Here is a 26,853-nt window from a genome sequence, read left to right as displayed (position 1 = left end):
ACTTTGTCCACTGGTTGCTCATCTCATGTATGGCCAAGGCACTCGTCCTGGCCCGACTTCTCACCTCAGGACCCAGAACTGGAGTTTTTAGGTTCTGGGTTTTACTCCTTGGCTCTCAATATGTCTCAGTGTAGAACACACTTAAGCCTCTCTGAACTCCTATACCCAGATCAATAAACTGATGTGATAAGACAAAGGAATCCCTTTAAATTCTACTATTCCACCAGGAAATCACAATAGGAGGAATATTCTTAAATCCTTAATAAATAATAATTTTGGTTGTATGAACTTAATAAAAACAATCAGGAAATTAGATAATAGCAATTAGCATATTTCCTGGTATATTAATATGTGATTCATAAATATTATTAACAGATAGGAGTCTTGGGGAGAAGGTAGGAGGAAGAATAAAGAGGAAGAGAAAATAGGGAAGTCTAGCATGCAGTATTTTCGAGGCTTTGTTCTCACACTGCTTAAATACCACCCTCATAAATGTGAATCAAAAATATTTTTATCATTCTGTATGAGATATTTGACTTAAATATTTGTTGTAAGAAAAATACTATATCACCTTTTGATAAAAAGCAAGGAAAAACCATGTCTTTACACTCAATTTTATTAAACAAATAAGGCTGGTAGTGGAACTTTTTTTATTTAATGCATAAACATATAAGTCCCTTTATTAGAGAAATTGTACATATTGGTGAAGAGGGTCAATGGTCACATCTATGGGTTAATTCTTTAAAAATCAGAACCAATGATTAGGATAAACTGTAAACTCTCTTCGTTACATTGTGAAGTGTCTTGTGTAGTCATATTCTATTGTTGGAATGACAGCTTGTACAAATTTCAAGAAAATTAGAAGATACCTGAGGTCTTTGGCTAAGGAAAATAGATTGGTAAATAGCTCAATGATTTAAGCTAACATTGTAATTATCTATTTTATTAAGCAATAATTTCTCAGAAAAAATACCTAAGATAAAATCTTAAATCAAGTATATTTAAAAAATTCACTCATGCAAGCTGTGTCTAGTCCATCTGAGGCTCTCTGTAACTTTCCATTCCCTTTTAATATTTGAATGTGAAAATTCTTGTTGAGTTAAGAGTTCATACAAGCCCAATTATTTTGGTATAAAAATAAAGACAAGGTTGTCCATGTTAAAATGACTCTTACTGTCTACAAACTAGTATGTTCGAAAATGAGATGGGTTAAAGAATATAAAAGCACTGAAGCAAAAGAGAAAAAAAATTAGGTGGAAACCCTCCATCAGAACCAATTCTAGGTTAGTGAATCTGTATTTGGCACAGAATCTGTTATTTTAGACTATCTTTAATAAAACCCTGATTTTTTTTCTACATTTCATTGTACTTGAAAACATTAGGAGCTCAGTTTTTACTGGGGGAACTGATGACTCAATTTTAAATTATATATAGTCTTCCAAGTTGCTACCTAGCCACAAAGAATGCTCAAATTATGCATAATAGAATTTCAGGAATAAATTTAATTTGGACCAAAAGTCCTTGATTTGTTTCAATATCAAATTGGTTCATGTACCTCTGAGAGATGCACTTTATTTGCAATGCTTAGGTTACCTGTAATATCAAGAGTGTAACACCTTTTAATCTATATCTAACACATAGGGATATGAACCACCATGTGTAATATCAATCTAGCACAATCTAGCACTAATTCAAGCTATTTGCATCTAAACCACTGATTATGGCTGCTTTTGATGAATCTATGTTATGGGTACACATATTTCAGGATTCAGAAGTTTACTTAATTTATTCATCTTGATAACCCCAGAGAACGGAGTTAACCTCAGAAGACAATTATAGTAAGAAGGGTATACCCTTCTTGTAGAAAAATGAAAGAAAAAAAAATGGGGGAAAATGAAAATACTATATTTTAAGAATATCTGAAATATGCTTCAATTGCTTTATTTTTTAACCTATTTAAGTTGAATTCTTTGCTTCAGAGAGACCTCAGACTGCCACAAATGAACTTTACTTTTACCTGAGAGGAAAGCACATTTTATAACATGTTAAATTGGATATATACTTAGGGAAAAAGTAATCATGTATTATCCTCTAAATTATTAGGCTACTCATCTTTCATCAATAAATTAAGTCCATTGAGTTTCTTTTTCATCAAGAGCAATGGTTTTATATTCATATAGCTTAGCCATTGCCTCTTCAATAAACAAGAGCATTTGGAAAACTTGTTTCAGTCTCTGTAACAAGGCAGACCTAACTGGTACACACAGGGACATGTGCTGCTCAACTGAACAAGGCAGAATAATCACAATATAACACATTCTAAATAAATTAAATATTCCCATTAAGACTTTCAGATATGAGAGGCTAAAACAAGTTATAGGCACTGTGCCATTAAGGTTAAACTAAATCAATCCCTGCCTCCCTGGCAAAAAATCCTAGAAGTCAATTTGCCACTAGTCATATAAACAGGTAAGGATACATATGAACACCAAGTTCTCCCCCACCTTCTGCAACAGTCTCAATGATTTTCTTCATCACCTCAGCATGCCTAAAAGCAAAAAAACAAATCTTATGAATATAAATCAATCAGACCAAAACAGGAGTTTTTGTTTGTAAAGAAATCTACCTTATTGTCACTGAATCAGTTTTAATATATAATAGTTACATTATAAGACATTCTCCCTATTCCCCAGCATGCCAGATGGTTGAGTCATGAAGACAGATATTGGAGAAGGGGCAATTTTAAAAAGCTCTGGTAATCACAGATGAACACAATGGTACCAGTCAGTTTTCCTATAATGGGGAAGGAAGGTTGGGAGGGTTGGGATGGGGGGAATACAGAGCAGTTAGAAAACTGGATAAAGGGAAATCATGCCAAGGCAGAATTGTGGAGAAAGGGCTTTCTGCTGAGAAAGAAAAAGAATTAAACCATGTATGGTAACAGTAAAAAATAAAAAAATTAAAAAAGGGAGGGGGGATACTTATAATGCTGTAATTTTGGCTGTTTAAATATTTAGCTGAAAATAAGCCAAAACTGAATTAAAGAAAAGCTAACTCGTCAGTAAAAAAGCTTTGATATTTTTTTCTCATTTGTGCTGTAAAATTTATCTGATTCTATTACGAAGTATTTTTTATTTTTATACAGAGAACTAGAAACCCGATGCATTAAATTCATGCAAGAGTAGGCCTTTGCAGCCAAGGCAGCTGCCTGGATCTGTCCCTTGCAGCCACAGCAGCTGCCTCCATCCCTAGGCTGCAGACCCAGCTTCCTCCGGAAGGACATCCAGTCTAATTAGCATGTTATGCTTTTATTATCATAGATATTTATCTGAAGTTTTTGTCCTACCAACAAATCCTTTCATAGCCAATTGGTGTTTCTTCTGTGCTATACAAAAGAAAATTGTCTGGGCATATAAACTGAGAAAAGGACAATGAACAAAATTAATGCATAATCCTTTATATCACCCTGGCTTAAAGATATAATGCTTTAATTTTTATGAATACAACCTTTGTAACAAAGGCACTTAACTTAGAAGATGAGAGATTAAATGTATTAACTCTGAGGCTATGAAGGCATAATCTGAGATGAGCCATGGCAAGGCCTAAATTGTCCTTGAAGTCTCATTTTACAGGCCCCCCCAGATTTTCTGCCATATTTACATGTTATGTCATTATATAATAGTTACTTATTAAAATTGTATAAAATTAATTCAGTTAAATTACTTATCTCTTTTACCAATTGGGTAAAATTTACACCTTAGAGTATAAATTTAATAAGTACCATCCTAAAATCTCAGTTAAAAAAGAATTAATCAAAGATAAAAATCTTTTAGATTAAGTAATTAAAAACTAAAACTAATGATGCATCAATTACCTTTCACAGCAATATTAATACTTCTTGACATAAACTGGAAAAATGAATCAAACTTTTTATGGGATAAAGTCTAAGAATAAAGAGGTTGTAAAAAATGAGAAGAAACTATTAAAGAATTTTTGAAAACTAGAACATTACATTGAATAAGTCAATGGGATATCAGAGTTTTCATCTGAAAATTGTTATCAGAATTTCTCAATAATTTTGTGAAAGTTACCCATTAGAAACAACTAACAAAGAAATTGGCATATAACACCTCTTTTTTTTTATAAGGAAATTTCTGAACAAATCATGTATAGATTCAGCTTCATTTATTTGATCCTTTGAAAACACAATGATATAAAGAAAATCCCAAATTATAAATGTTCTTGATTTGGTAGGACTGAAAATTTCTTGACTAAAGAGTAAAGGAGAATAGAAAGTCCACATATGCATCTCCCTTCACTAATCAATAAAAGGAGATAAATAGGTCACCTAGAAAAAGCACAAGGTTAATTTTATATTCCATATTCACAGAAAGATACAGCATGACAGAGCAAACCATGCCTAATAGTATTTTTTAATATAAAAAGGATCATCCAAACTATTCGTGGAGATAAAAATAGGAATAAAATCATCAAGATCGATACCTAAACACATACAAAGAATAAAAATATATTCTTAACTGAATTTAAAATAAATTTAGAAAGTTTTTTGTTGCCTTTTTCTTATGTATTTAAGCACAAAAGCATAAGACAAATTTATAAGATAAATTTTATCTGCATATTCAGTATTTTTTTTTGTTTTTGTTTTTGTTAGGGCACTACATTTATAAACTCCCCAAGTAATAAATCCATGAAGTATATACACACACACACACACACACAGACCTGCATGGGTGAACTGAACACATAGGAGGTGGTGGGAGATGAGGATGATTTTCAATGGTCACTGTTTTCTTCACATGATCTTGACTGATGTCTTCATACATGTGTTCAACTGTTAAAGGCTGCCGTTGCTGAAACCATAAAAACGTTTTAAAATTATCATTTAAAATCTTTTAGGCCTAAAATTCAATATTTATAATATATTCATCTCCACCTCCCATAACACAATTCAGAATTCTAGACTATTTAGAATTCCCAGATTATTTGGGGGAAATTTTATACTAAGAAAGCCTGACTGTCCATCAGACTATATGACATCAACCATCAGCTAACATAGTAAAGATCCCACGAAAACGCAGGTTCATGGTTATCCAAACATTTTATAATTATAACTCAGCTTTTAGGCCTATTTTGTTGTATTCTCTTTTAATATATTTTATTGAATTTTTTACAGAGAGAAAGGGAGAGGGATAGAAAATTATAGAGACATTGATGAGAAACATAAATCAGCTGCCTCCTGCACACCCCCCCAGTGGGGATGTGCCCGCAACCAAGGTACATGCCCTTGGCCAGAATCAAAACCGGGACCCTTCAGTCCACAAGCCAATGCTCTATCCACTGAGCCAAACTGGTTTTGGCTTTCTTGTATTTTCTTGTTTCCTATTGATAGTCATTGGAATAACAGGTAAAACAAATTTTATTTTAGTTATCCTTTAATTCAATTAAGTGGATGACTTTTAAAAATAAACTTTTCTGTCTTAAGGGAAAAAGGCACACATGTGCCTTGGACATTTTTCCCAGTGGTTAGTGCATCGGCCTAAGGACCAAAGGATTTTGGGTTTCATTCTTAGTCAAGGGCACATATCTGGGTTGCAGGTTTGATCCCTGGCCCTGTTTGGGGCACATGCGGAAGGCAACCAGTCGATGTGTCTTTCTAACATCAATGTTTCTCTCTCACTCTCTCCCCCTCCTCCTTCACTTCCACTCTCTCTCTAAAGATCAGTGGAAAAAATATCCTCCAGTGAAGATTAAAAAACCAAAAACATACACGTGACATGGTCTATAATAAAAGCACAGTATGCTAGTTAGACCGGACATCTTTCCAGACAAAGCTGGGGCTGCGAGGAAAGCCCAGGTCCTGGGTGCCAGCAGCTGGGAAAGGAAGACCTACTCTTGCACAAATTTCATGCAATGGGCCTCTAGTCATTGTATAAATGCTTAGTTATCCAACAGGGGTAATCCCAAACAAAATTTATTACAACAAATCAAGTTCAATTTCCTTCACAATTAAAAAGAATAAGATCAGAGACCAAGTAATAAATAGTAACAGATTATTTATGTTCAATTCTTACTAAGAATGATGTCACATTGAATAAGAATCAAAGAATCAAGTGCAATATTAACTATAAAATTATAAAACAAGTGATATCTAAAATTTTAAAGGCCACATACAATATATATCAATAGACCTAATGAAGAAATTAAATCCAACAATTTAAAATATTTACATTAAAATACATTTTTATTTTTACCTCATCGTAGCCAAATAACCATAGTCGTGGTGTCTGATAATATTTATCATACGTAATATAAAGGTCATATGTTCTGGTTTGCAAAATAGCATCTTCACTCCCAGCATCAGTTTTAGCTTTACAAGCTTCTACTATTTTCCTTGTGTCTAGGGTAGCCTGGCAATAGAAAAAAATTTACAACTATTAAAATCACTATGAATGTGACATTTTAGAAAATCTATTTTTCTCACCCTATGTATTTATTTTTCAAAAGCAGATGTGACTTAAAACTCAAAATGTTATATGCTTTGAAGAACTTATTTGAAATATCAAGGTATTAATAAAAACACTAATCCCTAACTTTATTCATTAAAAATTAACTAAAGAAAACTCAATTTACAAACCTCATCTGTTTCCAACAATCCACTCTCTTCATATTCTGTTGTAAAAAGCAACAAAAGATTAATTGGTTTCAAAATAATTTTGTAAACCAAATTGTATATTACTTCGAAGTATCAATGAAAAATTGGATTTTGCTTTTGTTTCTGACAATAACAAATAAATATATGAGAGATTCTATACATATTTCTACAGCAGCAGCAACTTTACCTAGTAGAAAGCCAGACTGGAGAAAAAGTCAGCATATTAAGGCTTGATCTGTGCTATAGTTATTAATACCAACTGGCATAATAAAACTGTAAATTCCTTAGGGATTTGATAGCATACACAAGGCTATTTATATAAATGCAAAAAAAGTGCTCATTGAAGTCACCAGAGTTCTATTTTGCTGAATACAATATAGTCCCGGTTTTCATCTAAATTGACCTCCCTCAGCTTTTAAGATACTCTATTTTTGAGCTTTGCCCTCACTTTTTTATTTTTCCTTCACTATCTCCTATGCTTGTTCCTCTTCATCATCTGGACCATTTAAAAAACAATACAAAAGAATGCCAGTAAGGAATACTAAATTTTTGGACCTTTTCTATCTACACTTACTCCTTGATGATTTATTTCACTATCTCAATGGCTTTAAATGTTGATGACTCCCATATTTATTCCATGACTACAGACCTGGATACCTAATTGTTTAACTTATGGCTCAAATGAATGGCTAAGGGATATCACAAATATCACATGTTCAAAACCAAGCTCCCAACTCCCCCTCCAAAGCTATTCAGCCGAGTTTTCCCCATCAGAGTTAATGACATCACTCTAGATGGACAGGTCAAAAACACTTGACTATTCTGTCTTGCTCATGCCACATTCATTTTAGCAGCAAATCCTTCTGCACACCCCTGGGCCCTTAAATATGTCCAGAATTCTGTTTCTCATCATTTCCAATGTTTCCACTTGAGTGTTTTGTTTAGATGACCAAACAGCCTCCTGTTATCCTATCCCCCCTTCAGTCTATTCTCAGCAGGGCAGTCACATTCTGTTAAAATGTTAAATCTCATTCTAAGTCACTCCTCTACTTTGAAAAGCCCCCCACTGGTTTCTCATTTCACTTCTGAGTTAAAGCCAGGGCCCTACATGATCTACCCCCAGGTTACCTCTCTGACTCTCCCCTCACTTCTCTCTGAACACAGGAGCCTCCTCAGAGTATTTATAAGCCACACATGCTCCTACTTCAGAACCTTTGCACTCCTCCTCAGATATCCAAATAGCTTGTTCACTTACTTTGGGTAAAAGTAAGTGAACAAGCTATTTGGCTTTACCCAAAAGGCATATTCTCAATGAGATTTTTCTTCATCAACATATTTAAAAATTATAACATTCATCCCACTCTTAAAACACTCTTATTCTCCCCCCTTTTTTTCTCCTTAACACTTATGACCATCTAATACATACAGTAAATGATTTGCTTATGTATTGTTTTTGTTGTTTATTGCTTTATCTCCAGCATCAAAAAGTATGATACATAGATGATATATTACTCAATAAAAATTTGCTGAATCATGTTAAAATTCAGAACTCAATGAAGATTTCTTAATCCACATAAATTACTAATATTCCCAAATCAATATTCTAGTGTAATGAAAGCAAATACCTTCCATATCTGCAGCTTCTTCTTCATCTTCCTCTTCCTCCTCCTCACATAATGCTGAGCAATCTTGGAGTTTTATACTATCCTTAAAAATTAATTATATTTAAAGTCACTTAAATATGTTCATTAGTTCTAATGCCAAGCACTCACAAGCCAGCACAGTGCTAACCAGTGAAAATAAGAATGATAAGACAGTTCTTTCTTATCCTTAAGAAACTCCTCCAGTGAGATGACAAATACAAAAATCAATCGTTAAGTCTTGTGCTAAGGGCCGTGAAAAATATAAAAAGCATTATAAAAGCACCATGAATCATCTAAGTTAACCATTTAAAAATAGTTGCCAGTTGTTTTTAGTTAACCAATTCATTAGTATTAGAAAATCAACTAAAAGTTATATTAACTTAAACACATAATTTAAAGGACAAAAAGTTATACATTTATAAATCACAATACATTTATATGTCAAATTTATTATTATAAATCAAACAATATATTCTAATTTATGAGCATACTGGCTGAATTAAGCAATAAAAACTATTACAACACATAAAATTTCAGTTCAATTAGCACTATAAAAGAATAATGCTAGCCAAAGACAAGCCTATACACTTATCATTTTCACAAATTAATATTCTAAAATTCTGAAGTCAAAAAGTTGGACATCTAGTTTTTACCTAATTTACAATTTCAACTAGTGATGATTTTATTTATCACTGGAAACTTAGATCATATACCAGTATGCCATTATTACAACAAAAACATGAAACACAGAAGAAAGTATCTGGGTAATTATTTGGTGAGCCAACATCTGGCAAACTGATCATTAAGGGAAATTTTAATTAATTCACCCCTAATGTCTACCAGGGCCAGACCAAGGATTTCTCGGCCCTCGGCAGGATGTTCCCCACCCATTATAGTACGCCATAAATATGTTAAGTGGCATAGCAAGTACCATATTAACCACTACTGCGTTTATTAAAAATTCTTGAAAGAATTCCCATAGACCTATCAAAACAATATCATCCAAACTACTCTACCATTTATCATTCCTCCAATCTGAAGCATATATACTAACGGCTGGAGTAAACAAGATGATCTCTTTTGACGCAGCAAAGCTTTCTCCTTAGTCATTCAAATTCTCCAAAAAGTACAAATTCAAATGAACTGTACCCAAGCAAACATAACAGTGAATTTCTAGCAAGCATAAAGTTGTGCACTGAAAGAAATTAAATTTGTTTTAGTTTCTAACACTTTCTGTTAAGCCCCAGTTAAAAATCCCAAATGATTCAAATAACAAGAACATGCAAAAAAGAATATCTTAAACGAGTAACTGGCTGAATGTTTCATAAGGAAAAAAGGAGTTCACTTATTCTGTCTATTCTCTCCGAGACTTGATTTAGCAAAAATATACTCATTAGCCATAAACTAAGAAAAAAATGATAATTAACCCTTTGCACTCTGCTGTCCCCTCTCAGGGGACATCGGAATTCTAGCATATCACTCGGATGTCCCCTCTCAGGGGACATTGCAGTTTATTAGTGATTACGGGGAATTGAGTTAATTCAACTCACGTTTCGCAAAGTAGCGTCGAGTAGCTGGTAGCCAATGTCCAGAATGGTTTGGAGTGCAAAGGGTTAATAAACTGCTTAAGATAATGTTTAAAATAAAAAATTTAAACCACAGCATTACGATCTACTAATTAGCAAGTAAATAAACTACTTCAAAAGTCTCCATTTATAGAACATTTGGTATTTATACTTAAAAATAAAAAGCTATTTCTTTTAAAGTAGCTTAGAAGGCTTTTCAATTAGTAAAAATTAGTTTTTACTAGTTATAATTTCAAAAAATGTTTCTCTTAACCATACAACAGATTAAGGAAAAGAAGAGAAACAATGGGAAATAGTAGTATTTTGATATGTTAATACACAAAAAAGGGGGGAGGGGTTAGGACATAAAAGAGCTTGATAATAATCAATTTGAAAAAAATATGAGTAATCTTAATATATATATATATATATATTATATATATTAGGTCATTAAATTTGGAAACATATCTAATTAACGAGTACCTTGCTTTCCAGTGTAATCTCCTTAACTGCTTCAGTTATTCCTGTAATACCTGTTTAAAATTGTGCATAAAATATTTAAGTTGTAAACATTTTTCTGATTCAAGCAATATAAAAACACTTAAAATTACTTAAATTCTGACAACTTCTCTAAAGTAAGCCAATATTAGCAACACTTTAATGAATTCTAATAGAAATAAATAATCCCAAAGGTACTTCTAAAATTTTTAAAAGAATATCAACTTGATATTTTACTATAAATTATCCTATTTTACCATCCCTCATTTACTATTCATTTAATTTGCTTATGAATTGCTATCAAAATACATATTCATTCTCAAAAATAAGTAGATTGAGACTATAGGATGCACATTTACGTTTTATTGAAACCTGCATTGGAATTTTCTCAACAAGGTATTAGTTATATTACTATGCCATTTGCTTCAGAAATCTAGGATACCCAGAAGTACTAATACTATATCACATTTATGCAGGGCTTTCTGTTTTACTGTTTCCACATCTTATTTAATCCTTACTGTCCTGTGTGCTAATTAGGGTAATAATTTCTCCCTATGAAGAAATAAAGTCTCTAGACAGGTAAAATAACAGCTAGTTAAGTGAGATATTGGAATTCAAATCCACACATTTTAACTTTTGGTTCAAAGTTCTAACCACTGCATCTGATAAAACAATTACCTCAGAACCTATTTGTCTCAATGAAGGTGGCATTAAGCATATAATGGAATAATAAGTCAGCTAAATAGCATTTCTAATTCAAAATATGTCAGTGTTCTCACTTAAATAGTTCAAAAAGGATGAAAATAGTAAAGAAAAAAACCTGTGGGTACAGCCCAGAGATACTGCTAAACATTCTGTATTATACAGAAAATGCTGCAACAAAGAACTACCTAGCCCAAAACGCTAACAGTGCTAAAGTTGAGAAACACTGCTCTACCACTACTTTTGATATGTCTCCTATTTTCCAGGGCTTACAGGGAGAAAATTTATTTTTAGTATTCTAGATTTAAACTCAGAACATGCTTTCTTCAGTAAAACTAAGTCATAAATGGTAGTTAGCTATAGTAGCACATAATATGCATTCACATAGTTAATATAAATATAGTGACAAAGTAAGTTTTTAGGACTTGGAATAAAAAAATCATATTCAGAATTCCAAATAGCTTATGCAAGCAAACACTTATGAATGTCTCAAATTTAGTCAAATCCTTTAACAAAATTTGTTGAATAACTTCTGTGTCAGATACTGGGTAGATATTGAGGACTCAACAATGAATCTATAACTTCATGGTCTTACAAACCTCTTTGCAGTCATTATAAAAATAATTATTAAGTACTTTTAAATGCCAGTATAAAATAAATATGAGTATGGGTTCCCGTCCTAAAACTCACCATCCATCAATGGAATGACATGCAAATAAGGGATTCAAAGTAAAGTAGTATGCACACTCAGTCTTTCTTTTTATTTATTTATTAATTATAGAGAGGAAAGGAAAGGGAAGGAAGGGGAGGGAGAGAGGAAGAGAGAAACACCATCACTGCTCCACCCATCTATGCATTCATTGGTTGATTCTTCTATGTGCCCTGACCCAGGATCAAACGCGCAACCTTGGTGTATTAGTATGATCCTCTAACCAAATAAACTATCTGGCCAGGACTGCATATTCGGTATTTTTAATTGGCTTTCTTCCTTTCTTTAGAAATAAAGACGATGATATGGGTATTTTCAAATGAAGTAGCAGTACTATAGAAATATGGTATACTTCAAGAGGAATTTTTTCTAATTTTCCCTCCCCGTTTCTTTTCTGGTAAAAGTCTACTGTACCTTTTATGTGCTCTTCTTTATTTTAAATCAAAACTGTTATAAAAGATTATAAAATAGTTTTTAAAAATTTAAATCATATGATTTTTCGTTCTATTTGCCTCTTACCTGTGTTATGATAAGTATCTACCCATCCTCCATCACCATCATCCTCTTCAATGATAGCTTCCAATTCATCTGAATATTCCATCTGCTTGCACCGCTTGTAACATGGCACTATAAAAAATGGCAAATACAATTAGAAGCACATACTCTGCTTCCTATAAATCCATTTTTAAAAATATAAAGTTTAAATCATAAAATATATTTTGCCACCAAAATATTAAGAGAATATTACAGTTCTCCTTATGAAAATGATTAAAGAGTTATAGTCTCCCTACAGACACAAATTATTTGACCGCATTTATCTCTCCCTAAGTGCTTTTGTTGTTGTTGTTAATCCTCACTTGAAGATACTTTTTTCACTGATTTTTATAGAGTGGAAAGAAGGGAGAGGGTGGGGGGGGGAAGAGAGAGAGAGAGAGAGAGAGAGAGAGAGAGAGAGAGAGAGAGAGAGAGAGACACCAATATGAAAGAGACACATCGATTGGTTGCCTCTGGCACGCATCCCTGACTGGGGCCAGGAACAAATCTGCAACCCAGGTACATATCATTGACCAGGAATCAAACTCAAGACCCTTCGGTGCTCAGGCTGAAACTTTATCACTGAGCCACATCAGCCAGGGCTAAATAGCTTATTTTTATAAGACAAGTAGAAAGGCTCTACTGAGGCTGTTCTATAAATTCTTTACCCTAATGGTCTGTGGAAACTGCAAACTGTGAAATCAGAGATGATATTATTCAACATAAGGCTAATGAATAATAACTAAGTTAATAGTTTTACTCTCAGAACATGAAGGCACCACCTGTCATTCTCAGAGGTGGTAGAGGTGACCTCCAGCATTCATAATGAGCAAACTAGTATAAATTCACTGCTAAATGTTACTCTATTGTACAATACGGGCATTGAGTTTCTGATATGTCAAATGTTTCAATTAACAGGTATTATTATACATATATGCCTAAAATTAAATAATTATAAAGCAAAAACATGATGGTCAACAAATTGCTATTAATACCCTGATTTTTTTTTAAACAAGCAGTATATAAATTATTAATTCTAATAAAAATATACTGTAGGAAAGAAGAAACATATTTTATACATATTTTGCCCTTCCTATGAGTAAATTAGAATGAGAATCATTCTAATATATTCTCATTCTAATTTACTCATAGGAAGGGCAAAATATGTACCTATAGGCAAAATATGACATTATTTTCAATGACATTATGAATAATAAATTCTCTAACTTTGAGCTTTTAGATATCCAAGGTAGTATCAATTTCATCTTCCATAAAAAATGTAAATCTAAAGAGGATCAAAGTTAAACAGCTAAAATATTGTGAAATCAACCTAAAAAAATCTAATTAGAAGTCCAACTCTGACTAGGGCACTTTTCCTCTATATCTTAAAACTAGATATTTTGGATAAAAAAAACAAAAAAGATGAAAATCAGATAAGGAAAAAAATGCCTCAGTAATAGAAAACCCAGAGCTTCATTCAATTTCCAAATTTGTCTGAAAGCAGCTGTACATACAGCTTTGAGCACAAATTTAAGATCATAAGGAGTTTTTTAAAAATATATAACTGCAAAATTTACTAATAAATGCAACATAATTCTTACCATTTTTGGTGACCAAAAATTGTTTGCCTGTTGGTAGGTATGCCTTTACTTTCAATTCTTCCCCAGAAGCCCTTTAAAAATGGTGAGAAGCAACAAAATACAAAATAAAATAAAAATTTAAAGGCAAAGACAGAACAGAAGATATCACATGTAAATCTCAAAACTATACAATCCACACCCCTGAAAAAACTGTTTTAGGAAGAACATCATTAAAGTGATATACATCAGAGCATCAGAGAACATCGCACTATTATAAGTTAAACCAGAGGCCCGATGCACGAAGGTTCGGGCAGGAATGGGCCTTCCTTCCCCTGGCTGTGGGCACCGCCCTCGCCCCGGCCCGGAGCCACCGTTCTCCTCCCCACACCGCCCAGAGGCCCAGAGCGGCCGGGGGCAGTGCGGAACGTCTCTGGCCACTCGGCCCATGTGTGCCAATTAACCTGCTATCTTTGTTGGGTTAGCTTGCATACTCACTCCTAACTGGCTGGTGGGCATCATGAAGGTATGATCAAATTGCATCTTATTCTTTTATTAGTGTATAATAGATGTACTAAGAGATACAAACAACAGACCTAAGAGAATTTGGATTAAATATTAGATAAAAAAATACAATAGAATGACTATTATGTTTGCCTCTGAATAAAAAGAAAAGGATGTTTTAGTGAGTATAATCACATTCAGATTTTTAATCCTAAAGTACTGCTCACCTTGAGACCAAGAGGCTGAAAAATAGTTGCATGGCATTATATAACAAAGTAGGTCGTTAGCAAAATCTCTGTTCCTGCCACACTATTAAAATTGGAACTAAAATATGAAAGATACATTGAACCACTGAAAACAAAAAAAACTTGTACTGAGTGCTTAATATTAGAGGCCCGGTGCTCAAAATTCATGCAGGGGGGTGAGAGTGTGCCCCTCAGCAGAGCCTGCACCCTCTCCAATCTGGGATCCCTCTCACAATCCAGGACTGCTGGCTCCCAACTGCTCGCCTGACTGCCTTCCTGATTGCCCCTAATCACTTATGGCTGCCAGCCTGATCACCCCCTAACCACTCCACTGCCAACCTGATTTATGCCTAACTGCTCCCCTGCCAGCCTGACCCCCCCCCCAACTGCTTTCCCCTCCAGGCCTGCCCCCCCCCCCAACTGCCCTTCCCTGCAGGCCCCGTCACCCCCAACTGCCCTCTCTTATAGGCCTGGTTCCTAACTGCCCTCCCCTGCTGGCCATTTTGTGGAAGCCATCTTGCATTTATATCTTTGACCACATGGGGGCAGCAATCTTGTATGTTGGATGGTCAATTTCATATAGCTCTTTTATTAGATAGAACAGTGTTTTTCAACCTTTTTTGGGCAAAGGCACACTTGTTTCATGAAAAAAATCACGAGGCACACCACCATTAGAAAATGTTAAAAAATTTAACTCTGTGCCTATATTGACTATATATAAAGTAATTCTCTTGAATAGGAATCAAATAAACACAAAGAAAGTGTTTTATAATTACTTTATTATGAAATATTAAGTAAACAAAATAGTGAAAAATTATAAAATTGTCTTGTCTGCACCTACAGCACACCAGGCAACATCTCGCGGCACACTAGTGTGCCGCAGAACAGCGGTTGAAAAACGCTGAGATAGAATAGAGGCCTGATACATTGGTGGGGGCCAGCTGTTTTCCCCTAAAGGGTGTCCTGAATCAGGGTGGGGTTTTTGGGGGGCGTGGGGTGGCCTGGGTGATGGGCCTGTGGTGGTTTGCAGACTGGCCACACCCCCCAGTGACCCAAGCGGAGGCCTTGGTATCTGGGATTTATTTATCTTCTATAATTGAAACTTTGTAGCCTTGAGCGGAGCCAAACCTCCTGCTTGCTCTGTGGTCACAGCCATTTTTGTTGATATATTTATCTTCTATAATTGAAACTGTATACCTTGAGTGGAGGCCTAGGCTGGCCAAAGTGTAAGGAAAGCTTGGCTTCCTCCATCACTGGGGGCAACTCAAGCTTCCTGCTCTCTCCAGCTCCGTGGCTGCTGCCATTTTTGTTGGGATTTACCTTCTATAATTGTAACTTGATAGCCTTAAGCAGAGGCCAAGGCAGGCCAGGGCAGGCGGAAAGCTTGGCTTCCTCCATTACCGGGCAAACCTAAGCCTCCTGCTTGTTCTGTGGCCGCAACCATCTTGGTTGGGTTAATTTGAATACTTGCTCCTGAATGGTTGGTGGGCGTGGCAGAGGTACAGCCAATTTGCATATTATTTTTTTATTAGGATAGCATTTAGAACTCTAACATACATATTTTTTATATTCCCAAGTATGTTTTTATTGATTTGAGAGAAAGAAAGAGTAAGAGAGAGAAACATCCATGTGCAAGATAATCGACTGTTTGCCTAACATATGCAGCCTGACTGGGATTTGAACCCGCAACCTAGGTATGTGTTCTGACGGAATCAAACCTGCAACCTTTTGGTATAAGGGACAACACTGCAATCAAATGAGCCACCCAGCCAAGGCTAACATGAATTATTTTTATTTAATCCTCAGAACCCTAAGAGGTGGGTACCCTTATATCCCATTTTTATAGGTAAGTAAACAAGAGCTTAAAGAAGATTGTCCACAGTTACAAAACCAGAAAGTGGAAGAGTCAAGTGAGTCCAAGGCTCCTGCTTCTAAACACTATGCCCTCTGTGGGTCATTTCTGATTTTTCAGTGCTACTCTCTGGAATATCTCATTAAGAATTTTCTCAAAGAATCTCTTGAGGGTCAAAGAATCTTTTACTGGAATTGGCCAGAACTGTGATAGTATATGATGTCTATCACAATCACATAAGCATAAACTTGGAGTATGATGTGTTCTTTCTCAAGCTTCAGCCTAAAGCTCAAACCATCTATTTAAGCACAAAATAAAGCTAGGTAGCTATCTAGGCATCCTTGGACCTTTCCCAAAAGTCAAATTCAACAATGCCATGACACTGCCTGAAGTTCTGAGAGAAGATGATATAATAAAGTCATGACGACACCTACAGACACAAAAGTATACATAGCAAGAAAATATTGTTTCAAACAGTGATTTAAAATAACTTGTTCCTTTGGCCTCAGGAGTTCAGCTGGAAGTGGGGGCACTGGAGTGGGGAAAAATTAAGTTCTAAGTTAAAATGAAATTATTTCAACCATTGCAATTCATAATGTATAACTATACACCACCATCAGCTAAAGAAGATCCTGTACATATATATAGTCCCTATAATAAAACTATATATCACATGTCTAAATTAGATAATTAAAGATTATAATAAAGAAACCTGAAAAAAATGTGTTATCTATTGAAGATCCTAAATTAGTTATGTTTATAAAATGAGTATTACTTAAAACTTTATACACTTATTTGACTTTTTAAATATATAAAATATAGACCAGACCTAGGTAAATATAGTTTTAACTTACAATTTAACATGGGGGGGGGGGGCGGGAGTCAACCAATCTTACTAAATCAGAGATTCTGATATTAACTCAGTTTTAAATATGGAACAGAAATACATATAGGAAAGACAAGGACATAAAAATAAATAAATCTGACACTTTGGCCTTGATACTTAAATAATGCTCTAAAAGATAAAGAGCAACCTATACATATAAAAGTGTAATATGCAGACTGACTGGACAGTGGAACGACTGGTTGGCTATGCTGTGCACTGAGCACCAGGGGGCAGACACTCAATACAGGAGCTGCCCTCAGCCCACAGGCTCCAGACACAGGTGAAGGGGGGTGGGGCTGCCAACTTCTTGGCCCCCCTGCCCCCCAACCCAGTTGACAGGCTCTGATTGCCTGATGGGTAACAGGGAACCTGGGATGGGTGGTGGAGGACATGGGAGGTGCCGGGGCCCCAATCACAGAGAGTGACCTGCAGCAGTGGTAGCTGGGGTTGGGGCCGGCTGCCGGGGAAGATCGGCCCAGATCACAGGCCAGGCCTAGGGACCCTACCCTTGCAAATTAGTTGATAATAAGCAGTAACAACTGTGTGAGGTATGTCTTAAATATAAAAATTAAGGGGAAGAGAAGAGTAAATTCTTTAAGCTCTTTAGATATTAAGGAAAATTTATCAGTTAGAACCTGGTTAGTTCTAGAAACACTTCTCTCAAATCAAAACTGTGCCTTTCAACTATAATTGAAAAAGTGTCATTGAATGAAAAAAGGGCTATTAATAAGTTAACAACTTGTAAATAATAATTGCAAATATTTCTAGAACAATTATATAGCTCTGCCAGTATTGAGATCACTTTTCCTGGAACTGTCTGGTAGTTTTACCAGGAGTACTTAAAAGTAATAAAACTGCATTTTTTAAAACACGTTCTGCTATTATTCAGAATATTTAAAATACATGATATGAGGTCAGCAAAGTTGATTAAACTACTTTTATAAAGAGAAAAGTTATTAAAAAAAATAAAACATTATTAAAGTCTATTACCAGCAGATTTTCAATAGAGACATTAGTCGATATGAAAGTTTTAAACTTTTGAGTTAATTCCTAAACCAGCATACTTTTGAACTTTAATAGGTCATATAGTTAAAGAACTTAAGACTGCAAAATCTCTGCATTAATGAATGTTATAGAAATATGCAATACCCATTAATATGGAAAAAAATGAGCTGATCAAATTTATAATCTCTTGAACATGATTTTTTAAAAGCACTATAAAGAAATGGGATCCTAGTGAAGGATTTATCTAAAAATACCCATCTTTTGTGTTAACAGAGCAAAACAAAACAGGGGTAATGCCCAATTTTTCTTCCTTTACTTTCAAATCACAGGGAACCATTTAATAAAAAATCTATTAAAGAGGACCAGAATGGTTATTCCAATTTTCATGTCTTAACCAATTTTTCAAACTGCCATAGTTATGAAGTCATACCTTTATTAATTTTATATTCTTCACCCAAGTTTACTTACCATTGCCATGTTGGACAGTGGTGAACTAAGTGATCTCCAGCTGCCACAAACTATTAAGGATTTAAAAGGAATACGAAAAAAGGGAAAAAGAAAAATTGAACATTACTGAATGTAAGTTGGCAAAATACCAAAGTGTTCATCATTTTTTTCTTGATACCCAATAATCAATTTAAATACAAACAGCACCAAATCTGCTCTACCAGCCTCAAGATTTTTTATTATTAAAACTGAAAATTTTTTAGCATCCATAAGTTTAATTTTGGAACAAAAAAACAAAACACTGAATGCTATTATTTTAATCTGTTCCTATCACTGGATTAAATGTCAAAGGCATACATATCATGAAATGTATAAAATTGACATAGGGTTCAAAATGTCAAAAATCATTTTATAGAGAAATAAAACGTAGAGAGATTCTTCCTAGTGGCTGAAAAGTCAAAGAAGATCTTGAAAAAATTTGTTAAATAGACACATGTCTGATGCAAGAATAGTTCTTACATTTCTCTCTCTCTCTCTCTCTCTCTCTCTCTCTCTCTCTCTCTCTCTCTCTCTCTCTCTCTCTCCTTTTCTTAAGGTAACAGCCAATTTTGAAAGCTTTTTCACAGTCTTAAAGGAATATTAACAAGACTGCCAAATAATGAGGGAATGTTAGAAGCTGTTGGACTGACTTAGAAAACACCGGAACAATTAAGAAACTGAATTCTCTAACAAACTTTGGACTTTCTGGGCAGATTGAACATTGAACGAGGTTTGTTTATTGTTTCTTTCCCCCCCCCCCCCAAAAAAAAATAAAAACCAGACTCAGAAATAAGTAGTTTAATCTTTTGAGAATTTCTATTATACATGAACTGCTCTTGCTACAAGATAGAAATCTTATTTTTTAAAGCAGAAAATGAAAGTCTGTTAAGCATAATTGCAGTGCCCCAACTCAAACAATATGCACACATACTTTCCCAATTACTATTTCACATCAACTCTAACTTAAAATCATTTATTTTTCATGGGTTTATTACACAGCAACAAATTGCAATGTCTTTAATTTTCTAATGTCTTTCTGAGAAAAGTTAGTCTGTATATAATACTCTATTTTATTTGAGAGAGTAAAGCTCTATAAACTAAGCATTCTGAGAGTAATTTTCCAAAAAGACATAACAATAAGATTTAGCATTATATTACCAAACACCAACTGTTTATCTTCTTTTATTTCAAGAATCCTTTTTATTAGTTAAACTGATTAAGGAAAGACAAAAACCCAAATGAAAACAATACTCTCTTCCCTAGGTTTTCAGCATTTTGGGTCATTTCAACCAGATGCTGCATTTAACACTGTAGCTATTATCAATAGAAAATAATTTAGCACCATCAAAAGAGTATTAATTTAACAAAATGCAAGCAAAACAAAGAATTAAAAATTTTAAAAACTTCTTTAATGATACTGCCTTTATGTCATAAAACTCTAATATTTTATTCTATTGTAACTCCAGTAGTATTTATCAAAAAAATAATATAAACACTAGAAGGTAAGGAAAACTATAAAAGAACAGAGAATTGTACTGATAATTAATACACATGTACATCTGCCCTCACTAGCAATGGCCATTATTAAATGTTTCATATGTTCAAGTGAAATAAAATTAAGACAAAAACCCAAACTTCTAAATTTTCAACATTTTCTCCAGTAGCTTTCTTAGTGACTAAATATTATATAACACTGAATAACTCCCAACAAGACTGAATCAATATTAACATTTTGTTGAGCAACTTTATTTTCGAAGCTGCTCTTTATTACTATATTCAATCAAGTCATACAGACTTTGTACATTGAAGAATTTTTAATAAAACAATACTATTTTGGATAATGCTGACCCTCTTTTAAACACAACTTCCACACCTCTCAATGAAAACAAAAAGATATCTGGAGGCTGACGGCCAGAAGCCTAGAAATAGTAAGAGAAAACAAAAACCTCAGTATAGTATTTATCTAAAACAAATTATGTCTTCTCATTTATTTTTCTTTTTAAAAAAAATATATATTTTATTGATTTTTTATAGAGAGGAAGAGAGAGAGACAGAGAGCTAGAAATATCAATGAGAGAGAAACATCGACCAGCTGCCCTATGCACACCCCCTACCAGGGATGTGCCCGCAACCAACGTACATGCCTTGACCGGAATTGAACCTGGGACCCTTCAGTCCAAAGACCGATGATCTACCGCTGAGCCAAACCAGTTTCGGCTGTCTTCTCATTTTTCTTCTCCAGAGTCATTCTAATTTAACTTAACCCTATAATTGTGCTCTATCCCAATTCAGCATTATGTGGTTGGGACCCAGCTGGGCTAGTTATGCTTTGTATTTTTTTTAAAAAAGGGAAAACTTACTAGGTGTACCGGTCAATAATGCAGATTTTTTTCAATAGATGGAGTTATACATATGTTGATATATAGGCGATTTGATATGTTTGCTATTTTGTTGTATTGACAACAATCTTCAAAACTTCATATGTCAAAATTGCTGAAGGTGTTAATATCATAGATATTTTTACACTTAGAAATGTCGAATTTTGTGCCAAAAAAAGAGCATTTGTGGGAAGTTATTATTCATTACTTTATTTTGAAGAAAAGTGCTGCTGAATACTTTGGGAAGCTTATGGTGAACATGCTCCATCTCAAGATACTTGTGAATGCTGGTTTAAACGTTTTAAAAGTAATGATTTCAATGTGAAAGACAAAAGAACATCCAGGTCAACCGAAAAAGTTTGAAGACCAACAATTACAAGCATTATTGGGTGAAGATGCCTGTCAAACTTAAAAACAACTTGCAGAAAAATTATGAGCTTGTGAAACCATTATACTGATCACTACCAACAACAAATAATCAATTTGAACCATGACCAGAATGCTCCATAAGACATGGCAAAGTAATTTTGCTTCATGATGACACACCATTACACACTTCAAAACCAGTAAAGACACATTAAAAGATCTTGCCTGGGAAGTAGTATCCCACCCGCTGTATTCACCAGACCTTGCTCCTTCACATTACCACTTGTTCTGATCGATGGCTCACGAACTTTCTGAGCACCACTTCTAAACATACAAAGAAGTGGAAAATTGGGTCTCTGAATGGTTTGCCTCAAAACAAGAAAAGTTCTATTGGGATGGTATCCACAAGTTACCTGAAAGATGAGGAAATGTGTAGCTAGCATGGACATTTCTTTGAATAAAGTACTTCTGATGTTTCTCTTGAAATTATTGCGCTTTCTTTGATTACAAAATCCGCTATTATTAACCAGTACATCTAGTATTACCCACTTCATGATACAATTAAGTGTAAAAGTTATTCAATTTAGGATTAGTAGCTATTTTAAAATAGCTTAACTCTATCTACTAACTAATGATATGGATCTCTAACTCATCTATTTAGTAAGTAGTCATCTTCACATAGAGGAGATAAAACCAAAGAGCGCAAAAAGAACAGTATACATTCATCTCTGCTCTTGACTTCAAATACTTAAGTTTCAAGAGTCTTGTCTACATTACACCTTGGTTGGACAAGAACATTAAGATCTTTAACATCAAAACTTAGTTTTATTTGGCATTCAAGATATTGAACTCATGATACCTAAGGTAGAATGGATCCATCAGAAAATTTCTAACCATGACCCCTCATTTTATAAATAAGGAAACAGGAGCCCTGTGCCTGGTTAGCTTAATTGATTTGTCCGAGTCAGAATATGAGAAACTGGTCTGGAAGGCAGATCTTCTAGTTTCTTTCCACACCACTGTGTGTCTTCACTAAAAATAAAGACAATTTTAGGTAAAAGATCATTATTCTTAGACCTCAAAAGGATTTGGCACTGAAGAAATTCCATCCCAATTGAAAACTGAAAGATCAGTTAATTCTCTAGCTTGAGGTCTTGCAATTTTCAGCAATAGCCAATCATAAAACAAGGTCTATTTCAAAACGTTTCTCTCAAAACAATGATTAAGTTCTATTGCCAATTAGTGGTACTTTTAATGAGAGTTAAAAATGAAGCTTAATAAATTCTTTGCCATTTATTATGATTAAAAAAATAAGTCTGATGCAATCATAACCATTCATAAAACTGGAGTATAAATGGACTTTTAAGTTAGTATTCATTCCACTAAGGATGACAAAATAACTGCCTAAAGGAAAGAGAATACTTTTATTATATAGATTTGGTGAGCAAGTAAAATGACTCCTTTGAACATAATTCTTTATTAAAAGTTCAATAAAACTCCACAGGCCTCTAAAACAGCCATCAGTTTCAGCATTAAGCAGAGTTAATATTACTTGGTTGGGAGAAAAAGTGAAAGAATGTGAGAAAAAAATCCTCATTAAATATGTAGAAATAAAATGTTTAAGCTAAATACTGAGAGAAAACTTAATATCCAAGCAATGAAGCAAAGTTTCCAAATGGAAAGTCATGAAAACTCATGTATGGTTAGACAAAAGCACGACAACAAAGGCCACAGAGTCCACTGCTCAATACAGCACAAATATGAGTGAAGGGTAAGTGACGATAGGAATATTTTCCGTTCCCTCTTCCATCCCCACTTCCATAAAGGGGAACCACTAAGAAATATGAGAAGTGGCAAATCAAGAGGGAAGTTGCATCTTCTATGGGAAGCAGAAAGCCCTATAAAATTGCTAATACAGTCAACAGAATCTACTTTTACTCAAATCTAAATTAAAGTTAAATATCTTTTTTCTTAATAGTAAAAAAGTTACCCAATTTAATATAATTGTAAAATATCATAGCTTCAGAATATCTTCAGCACTCACCTCTTCTGGTGTAATAACACCTGTTTCTTTAAACTTTGATTCCTAAAGTGAGCAAAAAGAATAACAGTATTATACTACTTTCACTTTCAAATTAAAAATGTTTTTGGTACAACTGTTTGGAGCACTTACAAAAAAGGAACATATCACTGGTACCTAACTTCAAGGAATATATATGTCTAGTGGAGAAAACTGACATGAAAATAATTTCAAAACAACAATTTGGGGAAATCACAAATATCTTTATTTTACGGAATAGTAAAAATGTCTTAAAGATGTTTAGACATCCCACAATTCAGCCAACATTTCATTTAAATGGAATAATATTAGAAACCAAACCTATAAGTTGTAAAGTCATTTAGCACTTTCCCATTATTTTCATCTCCAAGGTAGTAATGCAATAGTCACTTCGTTAAAGCAAGGATGTTATCTACCAAATATTTCTAAGTTTGTAAGTTATATGTAAGACTTTGTGGTAGAGTCTGAAGCAATGCAAAGATTCATTTATGAACATTATTCATTCAGCAAATATTAACTGAATAACTATGTGCACTATTTGAGTTAATGGGGGTATAGGAGTAAATAAAATAGAGCAAACTTATCTTTGTCCTCATAAGAACTTTACACTCTCTGGTTGAGAGACAAAAGCCAAATGGTAATGAATACCATGAAGAAAAATGAGGCAGAGGGGAAAATGGACTGGTCCAGGGTGTAAGGAGAGGTCAGAGATGGTCAGCGAACAAAGACCTCACTGATAGGTAACTACTGAACGGAGACCTTAGGAAAGGAACCAGCCACAAGACTGTCTGGGTGAAGAGCTTTTGAGGCAGAGGGAAGGGCAAATGCAAAACCTGAGGCAAGAGAGGGCTTGATGGAGTAACAAAAAATGGGTCAGACTGGCCTAAGCAAAAGTGAGCAAAGGATAGAGTAGGGGTCCAAAAGGCTTGAAGACCACTGTAAAAACTTTGGCTTTTACTGTACTAATGTCTCTCTATCCATGGTTTTTCTTCATTTTTACTTATTAGGAAAAATAATTCTTTCTTTCCCAGGGATTTAGTTTTTTTGTTTTGTTTTGTTTTGTTTTTCCTTGCTTTCCTATGTCTGGTAGGAAACTATAAAGTATGTTCTCTGTAAACCAACAAGTTTGCACAGGGAGGGGCAAATTTATTTTTAGTATTAAAGAAATTCAGCTTTTTTTATTAAAAATACATACTGACAAGCTAACACTTCCTTAACAGTTTGGGGAACAAATAAAATGATTTCCTAAAACATAATTCTATGTTATAAGATCAATAAAATACAACTACCCAACAAAATAGCAGTTTTATATTTAATTTAGAAGGTCTTTTTCTTTTACTCCTCTCTCCCTGAAACTAAAAAGTTATAACAATCATGTATTATTTAGATGCTGTATACCTAGGTCCTAGGTAGACAGATTTCTGGAAAAATTACATAATATGCAAAATAATCATGATTCAACTGTCAAGATGGTTTTCAAATTCAAATTAGCTGAAAAATCTCAATTAAGATGGGTTTCACAGTAAACAAATATAAGTATAGCAGGAGTTGAAATTCTCATTTTTAAACTTTTCTGACTTTTTCTTTAACTTGATCTAACTAAGTATTATTTTAAAATCAGTCTCAGAAATAAGTGTAAAAAGAATACAGAACTAACATTTCCCTTTGCCCTGGGAAAGGAGCAAAGTAGAGCTGTCCACTATTCTCCTTAGTGTAGTACCAGAATAGCTTCCTGAATAAAGAGAACCATTTACATGGATACTCCGTCTCCACACCAAGATTTGTAAAATTTTAGTTGAAAGCTTAAAAAAAAAAAATTAAACAAGAACTCCTCATTCAACCACTATAATTGCTCTTTTCAGAAAGGAAAAATAAAGTTGCAATAACAAACTTTACTCTAAAATAATTATAAAGACCTGAATACACTTCTAGAAATTTACCTTTGAAAGTAAGAAAACCGTCCAGTCTCTCCTGTAATAATAGCTAATGTGTCACAATTTTCACTTTAAAAAGGATGCCTTGCCAATGTAAAAGTCAGTTATATATCTAGGAGGGGCAACGCTGCTCCTTGCCATCCCTGACGCCCCAGATGAACCACCAGTTTCAGCTACTTTTAAAAACTTGGGGAAGGGAGGGCTTGCCTGTCAGCTGGGTCCAATGGTGCTGCTGATGCTGCAAATTCCCCTTGTCCCTCTGGAATCTAACAGGTTGGGTCCTCAACCACCTCTGGTTATGTCAAACGCTTAATTACACAATAGAGAGGAAAAGTGACATGTGTCATTTTAGGACCAAGCATAGATATCTTTTCTTTCTTTCTTTCTTTCTTTTTGAAGAGAAGCAAAATCTTTGTTTAAAAAGTTCAAAGGACTACCGCTGCTGGATTTAACACTCTTAGAGGTACTTGGCTTCGGACCACCTCGCAGCCCGACGGACCCCGGCGCGCTGAGAAGGGAGGCACGACTGTGCCCAGGGCGTCGCTCCAAGTTTACCCGGGGAGCCGGGAAGCCCTAGGAAACAGCTGCGGAGACCACGGGGGGAGAGAGGCACCTTTCCCGGTGTCCCCCCTCCTCACACCTTCCCCGGGCCCGGTCCTCGGCGCCCGCGGAGTGGAGCGAGTGCCTGGCAGACAGCCCCCGCACGGCTTACCTTGAGGACCGGGGTCAGGTACTCAGCCACCTCCAGTGCCTTTCCCTTCACCGTGTTAATCACATTCTGCATCCTGGGGCCGGGGGAGCGGCCGGCCCCGCGACGGGGTGGGGAGGGCAGCCGGGACGGGGACCAGGAATCAGAAAATGTCCCCGCGGCCACCGACGTGCACAGGCACGCGGCCGACGGCGGCACCCGAGGGGACGGGACGCGACGGGGCGAACGGGGCGCGGGGGAGGGGCGGCCGGCGCCGCGCGCGCGCGCGCGGACGGGGCGCGCGCTCCCGCGCCCCAGGCAGCAGCGAGTGGCGGGCGGACCCGGCCTGGCTGTCACCTGGCCTCGAGGGCGGGCGGCAGGGCCCAGGGGTGTGTTGCGGGGGGTGGGAGGGGAAAGAAAAAGAGCGGGCGCACGCGCACCCCGGCCCTCAGGAACTCTCTTCTTCCCTCGGCTTCACTCGCGCCCCTTCCGGCTTCCCCTTCCTTTCCTCCCTCTCTCGCCGTAGCTCCGCCCCCACCCGGACCTCAC

General features: G+C 35.3%; 1 protein-coding gene across 1 annotated transcript; it reads right to left on the bottom strand.

Annotated features, from left to right (window-relative positions):
- Positions 1-633: 633 nt before the first annotated feature.
- Positions 634-26,818, bottom strand: ATG3 (autophagy related 3). Its single transcript, XM_084874057.1, has 12 exons — positions 26,329-26,818; positions 23,668-23,709; positions 18,862-18,911; positions 13,926-13,996; positions 12,310-12,417; positions 10,365-10,414; positions 8,299-8,380; positions 6,656-6,690; positions 6,273-6,428; positions 4,744-4,871; positions 2,480-2,548; positions 634-869 (listed from the first exon to the last, which is right to left on the bottom strand). Exons 1-12 carry the CDS (start codon positions 26,398-26,400, stop codon positions 788-790), a joined length of 945 nt encoding a protein of 314 aa, XP_084730183.1. The 5' UTR covers positions 26,401-26,818; the 3' UTR covers positions 634-787.
- Between the last annotated feature and the right edge of the window lie 35 nt (positions 26,819-26,853).

The sequence above is a fragment of the Pipistrellus hanaki genome, assembly GCF_964339955.1.
Source record: "Pipistrellus hanaki genome assembly, chromosome: 2".
Classification (NCBI taxonomy): Eukaryota; Metazoa; Chordata; class Mammalia; order Chiroptera; family Vespertilionidae; genus Pipistrellus; species Pipistrellus hanaki.
This window is presented reverse-complemented; position numbering and strand designations above follow the sequence as displayed.